General features: G+C 29.6%; 1 protein-coding gene across 2 annotated transcripts; it reads right to left on the bottom strand.

Annotated features, from left to right (window-relative positions):
• Positions 1 to 3854: 3854 nt before the first annotated feature.
• LOC108806231 (branched-chain-amino-acid aminotransferase 3, chloroplastic) lies at positions 3855 to 6224 on the bottom strand. Of its 2 annotated transcripts, none has more exons than XM_018578283.2 (10): positions 5980 to 6224; positions 5786 to 5880; positions 5521 to 5689; positions 5255 to 5434; positions 5046 to 5177; positions 4864 to 4962; positions 4658 to 4774; positions 4427 to 4522; positions 4224 to 4336; positions 3855 to 4135 (listed from the first exon to the last, which is right to left on the bottom strand). In XM_018578283.2, the coding sequence occupies exons 1-10, from the start codon at positions 6112 to 6114 to the stop codon at positions 4018 to 4020; spliced, it is 1254 nt and encodes a 417-aa protein (XP_018433785.1). In that variant the 5' UTR covers positions 6115 to 6224; the 3' UTR covers positions 3855 to 4017. The 2 variants fall into 2 exon arrangements, with proteins under 2 accessions (XP_018433785.1, XP_018433784.1); XM_018578282.2 differs by having other exon boundaries at positions 5521 to 5692; positions 5980 to 6223.
• Positions 6225 to 12852: the final 6628 nt, after the last annotated feature.

Here is a 12852-nt window from a genome sequence, read left to right on the forward strand (position 1 = left end):
TTGTTTTTAGAAAATTAAAATAAATGATTCCATAGTAATTTTCCTTTTATATTATAACCAAAATCATTATATAAAAATTATATGGTAATTTTCTTTTTTAAAACTTCATTTTTATTATCTAAGTATATATATTTTTAATCATTATATATTTAAACACATGTAAATTTATTTGAAGAAAAATTACTATCAAATTACCTTTTGTTTAGGATTTTAAAAATGGAAAATTACTATTAATATTTTTTATAGTTACTTTTTGTTAAAATTTGTTTTTGTCATTATGTTAATATATATGTTTTTAATTATGAGATATATTAACACATGTCATCTTAGATATATAATTGACATGTGTCACAATCATGTTAATTAATAATTTTGAAGAACCAAACTTTATATAATAAGATGATGATTAACAAATACGTAATTTTCCTTATTTTTCAGCTATTTTCCTTATTTTTTTTGTTGATAATGAATATGATATTATAACTTTTTTAATTAAAAAGGTGTCAATATAAAATAATATTAACAAAAATAATTATTATAATTATATAAAATAAATGATTCCATAGTACTTTTCTTTTTATAATATAACCAAAACATATTTTTAGAAAATTAAAATAAATGATTCCGTAGTAATTTTCCTTTTATATTATAACCAAATAGTTATATAAAACTATATGGTAATTTTCGTTTTTAAAAATTCATTTTTATTATCTAAGTATATATATTTTTAATCATTATATATTTAGACACATGTAAATTTATTTGAAGAAAAATTACTATCAAATAATATTTTGTTTAGGATTTTAAAAATGGAAAAATTACTATTAATAATTTTTATAGTTACTTTTTGTTAAAATTTGTTTTTGTCATTATATTAATATATATGTTTTTAATTATGAAATAAGTTAACACATATCATAATTTTAGATATATAAGTTAACAAATGTCATAATCATGTTAATTAGTAACTTTGAAGAAATAAACTTTATAATTTATATAATAAGATTGTGCAGGCAAAAAAATACTCGCCGATTTGGGTCTCGTCTTCTCTTCGGTTTCTTCCATGTTCATTCAACTTTTCTTCTTCCGTACAGTTTATTCTACTTTTTTTCCATGTTCATTCAATTCATATATAAACGGAGATGATTTTTTTATCAACGGATGATAAGAAATATTACAAACAAGAGCTTTTAAGGCCCATTTGGCTCCTTAGACGACACCTTTGACTTGATTTGACCCGGTTCAGCCGGTTTGGACAATGTGAGACAATTTAAAAAAACAAAACCGGAAATAAATTTTATCTATGGACACATTCTCTGCTTTACTCATTTAGACATATTCTCTACTTTCTTTACAAAAAAGAACACAATCCACTTGAGAGACACATTGTGTAGGAGAGAGAAGAAAATTTTGACGTTAAAGCCCTTTCTTCTATAGAGAAAGAGACTAACGAAATTGTAAGGACAAGAGATTGAGGAGGTCTCGTTAGGATCCAGCTGGCATTTGTAAATCCTCTTACTTTAGCTTCATATTTTGAATAAATAAAAATTTACCAATATATATGTATAAAATAAAATATTTTTTTCTTTTTATTTTGATATCCATATATCTACATGTAACTTTTAATTAAATTTTATTAATTTAGTGGACACCTTTTCTGTGGATGTGGATGCATGTTTTGGTAGACAAAAGTAATATAGATGTGTTCGTGGTGGACAATGGGGTTGTGGTCAAGATGAGAGTTTAGTTGTGAATGTGGACACGGCGACATGAGGTTGTGAGGTTGTAGTTATCATGATATTTAGCTTCTTAATGACCATTTCTGTCAAGCTTAGTTTGGTATGAACAAGCACGATGATAGGAGGTCGATGGATGGCACAAAGAACTTAACAATAATTAAGAAAACTTTACTAATAAATTTTATAAAGCTAGGAAAATATATTACAAAAAGGTTTATAAAGCCAATCTAAGACGAGCTAACAAGTGCGAGTAAGATGATACAAGGAACCAAAACTCCATTTCCGACGAACACAGTGTATAACAAATCCTGATGTCCCCGCAGCTTCACGCCGACCGGCATGTTCGAAACCGGCCACAAATCCACCAACATTTAATCTTCAAAGCCAGAGCCAACTCTCAAATCCTCCTCCGCCAAGCTCTGCTGCTGCCTCACCGCCATACTCGCAGCCACAAATCCACCAATATTTAATCTTCAAAGCCAGAGCTAACTCTTAAATCCTCCTCCGCTAAGCTCTGCTGCTGCCTCACCGCCATACTCGCCTTTGAGTACCGCACACACAGCATTATATATTACAAAGAACATAGAAGATGCCGGAGGAATCTTCACTATTATCCATATCTCATCTGATCGCCTCTTATCTGACCACTTCACACTTGCCACAACTCTCATGTCCACACCGACCACATCCACACAACCGCTTTCCACACCGACCACATCGACACAACAGCTGTCCACATCTTTGTCTCAAGCTCTGCAACTAGAGTTCCACTCAATTTCCAAGAAATACAGAGATCTTTGTTGCAGAAAGCTTGTCATTTGTTATGTTTCTTCCTCTTGGTAGTTGATGTTATAGCAACTTCTTCGTTATCTTTCTTGCTCTTGGAAATTTTTTTTCTTCCAGTTGTCTAACAAAAGAAACACGATATGTTAACTTTTTTCCTCATAAACACAAAACAATAGCATTGCCGTGTACATATTTAAATCCAAATAAGAAATACCATTGAGAATTGAAAGTGACTTACAAAAGAAGGTAACTTTGAGTAGATAAAAGGAAAAAAAATCAACAGAAACTAATTATGAATCTCAAAATAAATCGAATTTCACAATAAAAACTCAGAGAAGAGAGAGATGTTACTGTCAGCTGCATAGTTCTTGAGTTTCAAGAACAGAGATGCTTGCAGAATCAGATGGCGAAAGCTCACAACATCATCTCTGCATGAGACTATGCTTGACTGTGTTGTTCCCCGCAAGAGAACGAACACCGGCGGCCATCCACGAAGATCTTAAACACGAAATACATGGTGTGGACCACTGGCAGTCGAGGAGGAGGAGGTGGAGCACGGCTACGCGAGTGGACAGCTTGGAGAGGCTAACTCCGCGAAGCAGTCTCAGATCGAGCAAAAATTTAGAGGTCGACACAGAGAGCTTTAACGAAGTGACGACTCCGGCGCTTCGCCATAGACACCACGACAGAGATCGTTTTACAGAGGATAGGACGCGGGCGAGAGGAATTCGTGTAGTGGTGGAATGACACATCGTGAACGGTGATGAAGGCATCGAAGGGCTGAAATCATGCGCTGTTACTCTCATCCGCTAATACCCAAGAAAGGAAATCGCAGTTGACGAACACAGCCCAGCCTTGGTAATCAGACATTAATTAGGGTTCTATACCTTCATCGCAGAGAAGAAGGAGAACGAAAGAGAATTATGATTAGGGATTATTGACAAGAACTGGGAAAGTGATTTTTATTTTTTTTATTTTTCGTTTTAAATTTTAAACAGTTAATCAATAAACAACGATCGTTTTAGTTGAGAAAGGAGTGAGAGTAAGGAAGAGTAAATAGTGTTGGAGGGCATATATGACAATCAATACCAATAAAGTGTGTGGCAAGTGGATTGTGTTCTTTCATGTAATTAGAAACACGAAAAATGTCTCAGGGAGTAAATATTTCTTTTTTTTGCTTAATAACAAAAAAGTTAATTAGATTTTGGGAGAGAGATATGAAGAGAAAGTACAAGAGAGGAGGTGTTTTTAGTTAGTTAATGGATTTTTTTTTAATGTATACTGGGTGCAATTCCCCTTTATCTATTTGGCTTCAAAACAAACACAAAGGATACCAACATCTACTGATCTTTAAGCAGACCTGTAAGATGTCAACTTTTAAGATCGAACAAAGTTTTTTAAAACAATCGAACTTGTAGTTTCACGAACAAGAATCACAGACTTATATGAGAACAAAAAAATAAAACCGTAAACACCAGTGTAGAGGTTTTATCTAACTCAGATTCACAGTCCAGTTCATGTTGTCCTCGCTCAGACCCATCTGTAAGCTTGTCAGAACGGTGTAGAGTTTCTCCGAGACAGGTCCAAAGCTACCTTCTCCATAAGATACTCTGCGTGCATATATTATTGCGGATTGAAAAAAACACTCTTGTGAAAAAATGCAATAAAAAAACACATTTTATAGCTTTGTTTTAATACCTTTTGCCTTTGTGTGTAATGCTTCCAACTGGAGAGACAACCACGGCGGTTCCTGTGCAGAAAACTTCATCTGCGTCTAGTAACTCGTCCACTGTCACATCCCGTTCCTCCACCTGCATGGTTTACCAAATAAAATATGCTCCGTGACCACTACCTACTTGTGGTAAGATGTGAGTATAATTGAAGAAAGGGAGAGATTTTACCTTAAACCCTTGGGTACGAGCCACATCGATTATGCTTTTCCGCGTAATCCCAGGTAAAATGGTTCCTTTTATTTCAGGAGTAGATATCACATTGTCCTGGTAAAAGAGAAGCAAAGCAACAACGTTTCATTATAAAAGAATCAGTAGCATTGAGATGTTTACCAAATGATCCAACAAGATAAAGACTCTTTTATATCTTATAGAATGTATATTGGATTTATTTAATTTTACCTTAACAATGAAGATATTGCAAGAGGAGACCTCTTCAAGATATCTTTTGTAAACGCAATCAAGGTACAAAACATCAGAATATCCTTTAGATTTCGCAATCGACTGTGCTTTTAGTACCTATATATAGTTATAAGGTGTTACGGTGTGAGTAAGCAGAACAAAAAAAAAAGACCATCAAATATATTAAAGAAATCAGATATACTAACTGCAGCGTAATTGCCAATGGTCTTAACACCTCCAGTACCACCAGGTGTTGCACGGTGAAATTCACTTTCCACAATCAAATTGATTGGTGCCACACCTTCCTGAGGAGAAACGAAAAAAGCATAAAAAAAAATATGGATTATATATTTAATTGAAAGGAGGAGGAGGGGATGAAAGAAGGAACCTTGAAGTAGTTTCCAACAGGAGAAACATAGACAAGAAAAGTATATTCTGGTGCAGGGGCAAGACCAAGAACAGCTCCAGTTCCCATTAGCAACGGTCTAATATACAAAGAACCTTTTCCTGCAGGTGGAACCTGATAAACAACAATACGTCGATTTAACTAACTCATCATAACAGCCAACAAAGAACTCTGTCTTTATTCATTTTTACCCAACGTTTGTTTGCTAAAACGGTTGCTTTAACAGCTTGGACAAACTGATCAACGGAAGGAGCAGGCATACACATCCTCTCGGCACCATTTCTCATACGCGTTGCATTCTCTTGAGGACGAAAGAGGAGGATGTTTTTACCGTCTTGCTTTCTGTAAGCTTTCATCCCTTCGAACAATCCCTACAAACAGTAGTACACACATTAGCTAGTAAGACTCAAAATAACAGTAAAGGAGGTGACTTTTGGGGGAGGGGGAAACAAAAAACCTGTCCATAGTTGAGGACACCAGCAGAGGGGCTGACTTCGATGTTCCCAAAACGTTGCAATTCACCCTCTGAGAACTCCCCGTTAAGGTTGCATTTCATGACGTACATGTAATCAGTGGGTTTCAGACCGAACCCGATGTTGTCCCAATCTATGTCTGCTACCTCCGTACTACTATTTCAACATTGTATTAAAAAAAATACCCAATCTTATCATCAATTAATTAGCAAAACACACACCCCCAAAATGATTGTGAATACAAGGAACCTGGAAGACGAATTGGAGAGGACGGCGTTGCAACGAGTAAGGGAGGTTCCGCCATTGATGGAACAGGAAGATACAGAAGAGGAGGAATGCTGAACCTGCGGAGAAATGGGTGGGTCAGACGACGATGACAGTTTGATGAGAAATTGATAACTTAAAGCAGTGGATAAGAAAGAAGGGAGAAGAGAGATATAGACCTTGATGGAGGAGGAAGATGATGGCGATAAGCTCCGAGTAGTAGAGAAGGAGTGGAGGCGCGTGGTGAAGGCGCGTGAAGGACAAAGTAGGTAGTTTTGACTCAGGCTCGGAGAAATGGTGGTTGCTCTCTCCATCTCTCTTTCTGAAAGCAATTGGGTGATAGCTAGGAGGAGGCTCTTCTTTTTTTGCCCTACCACCTTTTATTTTCTAGTAAAAAAAAAAGTTCGGGAGCTATATCATAGAATGTTGGAACACACATATGTGAATGACATCGGCACCTTTATACTAATTTTTTTTTCTTTTAACTGGCTTTCATTGCAATAAAATAAACTAGATCTTAATCCGTGCGGTTTTGTTTTCAAAATATATATAAATATTTGTTTTAGAACATAAATGATTTATATTTTTAATCATCTATTTATATAATTATATAACTATTTCATATACAATAATTTTATAATTTACATGTTATAATTAGTTAATTATTTAAAATCGTATGAATTTGTCAGTTCTCATTATGTATTTATCGTATCGTATGAATCGTATGCTCTGTTCAAATGCAATTCGGATCCAAATCCACATGAAAAGAAACATATGAGCATTTGATAAAAGAGAAAAAACCACACAGAACCGAGTCTAAAATGGATCTTAAAAACAACAACCAATATAAGAAACTACATAATATTGTCACTCTGTTCTCCCATGCTGCGATTCTCATTCCTACACTCCTGTCATCATGATCATTAATGTTGGCACCACCACTGCCACCACCGAAGTACTTCTTCACGAACTTGTTAATCTTGTACCTAATCATTACTCTCCTATCCCCTTCTTATTATTTGAGGAGACCATTTGATAACTAACCATTTGATAACTAACCTTTAGTTCATGTGTTATTTTCAATTGTGTCATTTCTTATGTGTCAATCCCACAAGTTCTCTCACACCCTATATTAAAAAACCCTTTGTTAACTAGAATTTGCCATTGATCATTATAATATAACTTGACTAATATACTATAATCTTCTTCACTATTGACAAACAACAATTAATACCTCTACGATTGATGATATATTCTGACTATTTTCGGAAATATATTTATTACTTAGTCTACTATATGGTTTTAGACATAATAAATTATTGAGGCATATTGTACTTTCAGAATATATTGTATGACTATATAGAAATCGAATATGACCATGAGTTTTCACACGACGATGTATTAAAACGTAACCATTATTATTTTTTATAGAGAAACCTAATTTATTTCTTTAGAAACTGTTTTTATATAGAAACCATATTTTATTTTTTTGTCAATGTTTGAGTCATTGTGGCTTATTGAGATGCAACATAGTATATATACAAGGGGTTTATAATATGGTTTTAAATTATATTATTTCTCTATCGATGATACCTTTGTACTTTTGAATCATTGTTTTAAATTGCAATAAAACGATCCAATATTTATTTTTAAATGATGATTGCTTCACCTTTGCCATAATTGTTTTTATAGAGAAATCAAAATTTATTTCTTCACAGAAATGTTTGAGTCATTGTGGCTTATTGAGTACCATGATAGTATTTTGATTCAAGGGGTTTATAATATGATTTTAAATTATATTATTTCCATATCAATGGTACCTTTGTACTTTTGAATCACTTTTTAAAATTTCCATAAGACGATCCAATATTATTTTTAAATACCAATTGCTTCTCCTTTGCAATCGATAACTATGTTTAGTAATCGATAACTATGTTTTGTCAATGCCATATTTCTTGATGCAATATACTCTTTGATTTTTTATTGGCAAGCGGAAATATGAATTGTTTTTACAACGTTAATGCAATAGCGGAAAAATATATTCCAACGTTAATTAGGTCATTGATTTGCTTAGTTTAGGTGTCTAAAGATCAAATATGAATTATCAATCACATTGTTAAAAAAAAGAAATATCAATCACAATTTACTTGTGTGACCTAATGCATGATTTTAATAATATATCTATGAAAATTATGATATTGTTTCGAAAATTAATACATGTCAAAGACCAAATTTGAATTGTCAATCACGTCAAATTAAGAATATAAATGTGATCGCCACTGATTGATTTTAAAATTTAATAAGATTGACCAAATCCTCAGTTTGTTTCCTATTATACAACAATATTGTATAATATTTAATTGTGAGTTATTTAAAATATAATATATTATGTAAAATTTTACTCTTTACAAAAGTCATTAGTTACAATTTTTTTTTTATAAAACTTTATATCAATCTATATGTTATAATAAAAACTTCATACTCCCTCTGTTTTTTAAAGATGTATGTTTTAGGAATTTTTTTTGTTTCAAAAAGATGTATTTTCATATTTTCAATGTAATTTTTGTCAACTAATTATGAATAATTGTGAATCTCAAAAACATTAATTGCATTTCTTGAAATTTTATTGGTTTAGAAATATAGGAAATATAAAATAACAAAAAACTATGCACTAATAAGTAAATTTTAATATGTTTTTATTAAAAAGTGTGAAAATCTCAAAACATGTATTATTTAAAAACAGAGGGAGTATATAATACGTGATCTACTTATTTTTTACTCCATCTCAATCTTTTTCAAACTAAATTTGGTATGTAATTCAATATGTTTGACCGAAATAAAGACGGTAATTGTTTCCTATCTAAAATATATATTCAATTCATTGATTATTTTTACAAACGTATCAGTCAGATCTAAAATTTTGGAATCAAGTTTGGAATCAATTCATAATCTTCACTAATTGATTTTTTTTAAACAATCAACTAATTTTCCTCAATTATAGTTGTTGAAAAACAAATTTTCATATACACTTCGAGATTCAAATTCTGCGTAATTTGAGAGCTGCATTTTTATTACAACATATGTTAAGGCAAGTTTTCAAGTATTTTGTTAATATTTTAATACTTCGAAGATCATGATCAAATTATGCATAAATCATCTTTTACGATGTAAGACAAAAAACTAATGAAAGGTAGATTCCCTATTTATTATTGGTACCTAAATCAATTCAATCAGTATTACGGTGAATTGATTGACTAATAATGGAGTATGCCTAATTATTCTATTGGAAAAATTAGAATTCAATTAGTATTACAGTGAATTTACGTTTTATCATAATTATTCTATTGAAAAAATTATAATTAAAGTAAATAAATTCAATTAGTATTACAGTGAATTTACATTTTATCATAATTATTCTATTGAAAAATTAGAATTTAAGTAAATAAATAGGGAATCTACCTTATAATTTAAATGAATAGGAGATTTAGTCACGTCTTTTAATATCAAATCCATTAATGTTTTGTTTCTATATTTACTTGATTATTTTTTGCTAATTTTACGTTTAATAATAATTAATGCTATTGAAAAAATTAGGAAACTAATGTAATATTAATCAATACGCATTCTTATTTAAGTTAATATATGAAAGTTACAACTAATATATTGAAATTTGTGAGACCAATTAAACATTTTACACAAAATTGTAGGGATTTTCTGATATTAATCTCGCCATGTAATATATTTGATTGATACAATTATCATGACCTAAATCCTGTTAATTATTACAATATATCATACTAGACTTTTTTCTGCTGTATCACAATCTACAAACTTTAAAACACGCAAAGAAAATGAGTGTTATTGATGCTTTCAGAAAGAAGTATATTATTTCGTTTAGTGAGTTTGGTAAGCTGATAATTTCTTTATAGGATTGCAAACAAAGAATTATGAAGACATTTTTATTTATTTTTTTTATAATTTGTTTTTTCATATTTTATTATTCTATTGCATAAGTTCGTTTTATATTATATTCATAGTCTATATTATGAAATCAAATTGCATGTGTTTTGTTTAATCTTAAATTCATAACTAATTTTATATAATTTTTTTTTTTACTCTTATAGATTTACTTCCACAAAAAATATTCAGATGTTACATTTAATCAATTACACAAGTTTTTTTTTAAAAAAAATCAAAGTTCACCTTATATAAACATGCATAATTTCGTCAAAACTTTATTATATAATATGTAATATTTGTTACTATGATTTTTAGTTTTCTAATATCTATAGAGTAAAAGTTATAATTTTATTAGTCCATTCGCTCCGTGCAGGGCTCCGTGCAGGGCGCGGATATCACCTAGTTCTTCTCATTATTCTTCATCCTTCTCACCTTCCACCACTAGTGAAAGAAGTGTTTACGATATCTATTTTTACAGTTTCTTTTTAGATATTAACTCAATGTACTAAGAATAATTTTTTCACATCTTTCAAATGGAAAATATCACCTAATTGATTTTGTATATTCTAATAGACTAGCTATTTTGAATTAGGATTCAATGTCATCTTGATCAGTTTCATAGAGGAGGATCACCAACAAACATGCGAGAGTTGTTTAATTGGAAACATGCGAGTTTGTGAACAGTAATTGAACGGATATTTGGATTTTAGAAAGCAAAGTAGCACATTTTTATTGTAAACATCAAAAATATGGTTTAACTAAGTGTATAAAGATTTTAACATCAACAGTGACACTACACAGTTTGATAGGTGACTCGCATCAAAAGATAATGATTTTGTAAAATGGCCAAATCTGACAATGGCACACATTAGAAAAATATCTAGTTCATGGTGATGAAGAAGAAGAAGAATATGATGATGAGACTATCAGTGATGATGATGATTATAGTGAACATATTCAATACGAGCTTACTAGTTATACAGCCATGAAAAATTTGTGTGATGTGATTACAAATGAAATTAATAGAAGATGTATCAACCATTTTAGATATTTTGAATATTGTTTCTGGTGTAGATTTACAATTTCTTTTTGTTTGTTACCTTTTATGCTCTATATTCATTTGAATTTACTATTTTATCATAATCATTATTATTGATGTTTTTATTTGCAAGTACATGCTCTTTCAGATTTATTTGAAAGTACTAGACAGAAGTAAACACATTTTGATCATCACAGGAGACCAAGATTTCAGGCGTGTCACTACTAGCTTAATGGCATATGATGCTTGGTTTAACCAGTAACAGTGTGTGCTCTCTCTTTAACAAAGCTGAAGTAACCTGGATGTGGCACCAGTTGAAAATAGGAGGCGCACCTTACCTCGTGACCACAAAGAATGGGAGATATTTTGGTTCATTTTAACTTTTGGTCTTGTGACTACGAAATAACAACAATACTAGAATTGAACCCGCACGTTCGTGCGGATATATATTTAAATGACATTTAAAATATAAAATATATTTTGATTTATGTAAAAAATATTATTTTGAAAATAAAATACCAAAATTTATTTTTGATAAAATTGTACTAATCATATATTCACCACATATCTTTTTATTTAAAAATGTAATATTCTATTAATAATTTAATTTAAATATTAGTTTCATATGAATTATTACAATATTTGTTAAAGTTGTATTCTAACAATATTTAATGTAAATCAAATTAGTTAATATTATATTCTGAAAATATTTTTATTTAATGTATTATATTTTAGCTTTGTGTTTTTTACTATAAAATGAAATATATAATGATACAACCAATAAATTATTATTTCTTATATAAAAAGTTTATATATAACTTTTAAAACAACTGGGTTATAGTACTATTTAATTTCAAAATTAATTACCCAAATATAGATAAAATCTGGCCTATATTAAATATGGTAAAATATAAAAAATAGTTGCATGATATAAATTGATTAGATTTTTACCAGAAATGTTATTATTTGGATCTATATTGTTTTTTGTTAGAAGAATATCATATCATACATGCATAAATTTAGGATATGTTGTTAAATTTTTAGTTACTGGTCTGACATAGACCTTTTTATGGTAGATAAAATTAGGACTCTATTTTAATAGAGTAGACTAGATTCTGACCCGCACGTTCGTGCGGATATTTTTTATTCTATAATCTATATAATCATAAATATTTAAATATATGATTTATATTTTAATATTATATATTATGTAATTCTATCATCTTGTTTTTAGGTTTTTATTTGATATTATTAGTATATAATAATCTCTTTTACACATTTTATTTGTTATTAATTGTTAATGCATACAATACATTTTAAAATATACTTAGTTCCACTCTAGAAAATATATTTGTTTAGGATAATTTAATATTTTCATGTTTTTTAAGAAAAATATATTTTGGCATCTATCTTTTATATATTTTGTAGAAATTTTTAAGTAAATACATTGTTCTGTTTAAATAATATGGTTTATTATTTTAGTATATTTTATATGTAATATCATCTATTATATTTTTTTTAGTAAATTTTATTGATATAGTATATTTTGGATGTTATGGTATTAAGTTTTCTGATTCTTTTGTTATTAAATTAAGTTATGGTATTTTAGTAAATATATTACTTTGATTTTTACAAACATAGTTTTTTTGTATTGCATTTCAAAAAATTATAGTTTTTTATGGCATTTCACAATATTACTTTTGATTTTTACAAACATAGTTTTTTTGTATTGTATTTCACAATATTACTTTTGATTTTTACGAACATAGTTTTTTTTTGTATTGCATTTAACAAAATTATACTCTAACATCTATGATGTTATCTTTTGTAAAAATCAAAGTAATATATTTACTAAAATACCACTAAGAAATGTTAATTAATACATAGATTAATTGATTAGATATGTCTTTCGTTAAATTATGTTATTACAATATATTGTATTAAATAACCGATTTTTGTTTTGTGTGGTTAATTTTTTTTTTGTTTATTTGTATAGATTTTCCAACCATATAACATTAATATAATGTAAAAGTCTCATTACGGTTCTTGTATT

The sequence above is a fragment of the Raphanus sativus genome, chromosome 6 (assembly GCF_000801105.2).
Source record: "Raphanus sativus cultivar WK10039 chromosome 6, ASM80110v3, whole genome shotgun sequence".
Lineage (NCBI taxonomy): Eukaryota > Viridiplantae > Streptophyta > Magnoliopsida > Brassicales > Brassicaceae > Raphanus > Raphanus sativus.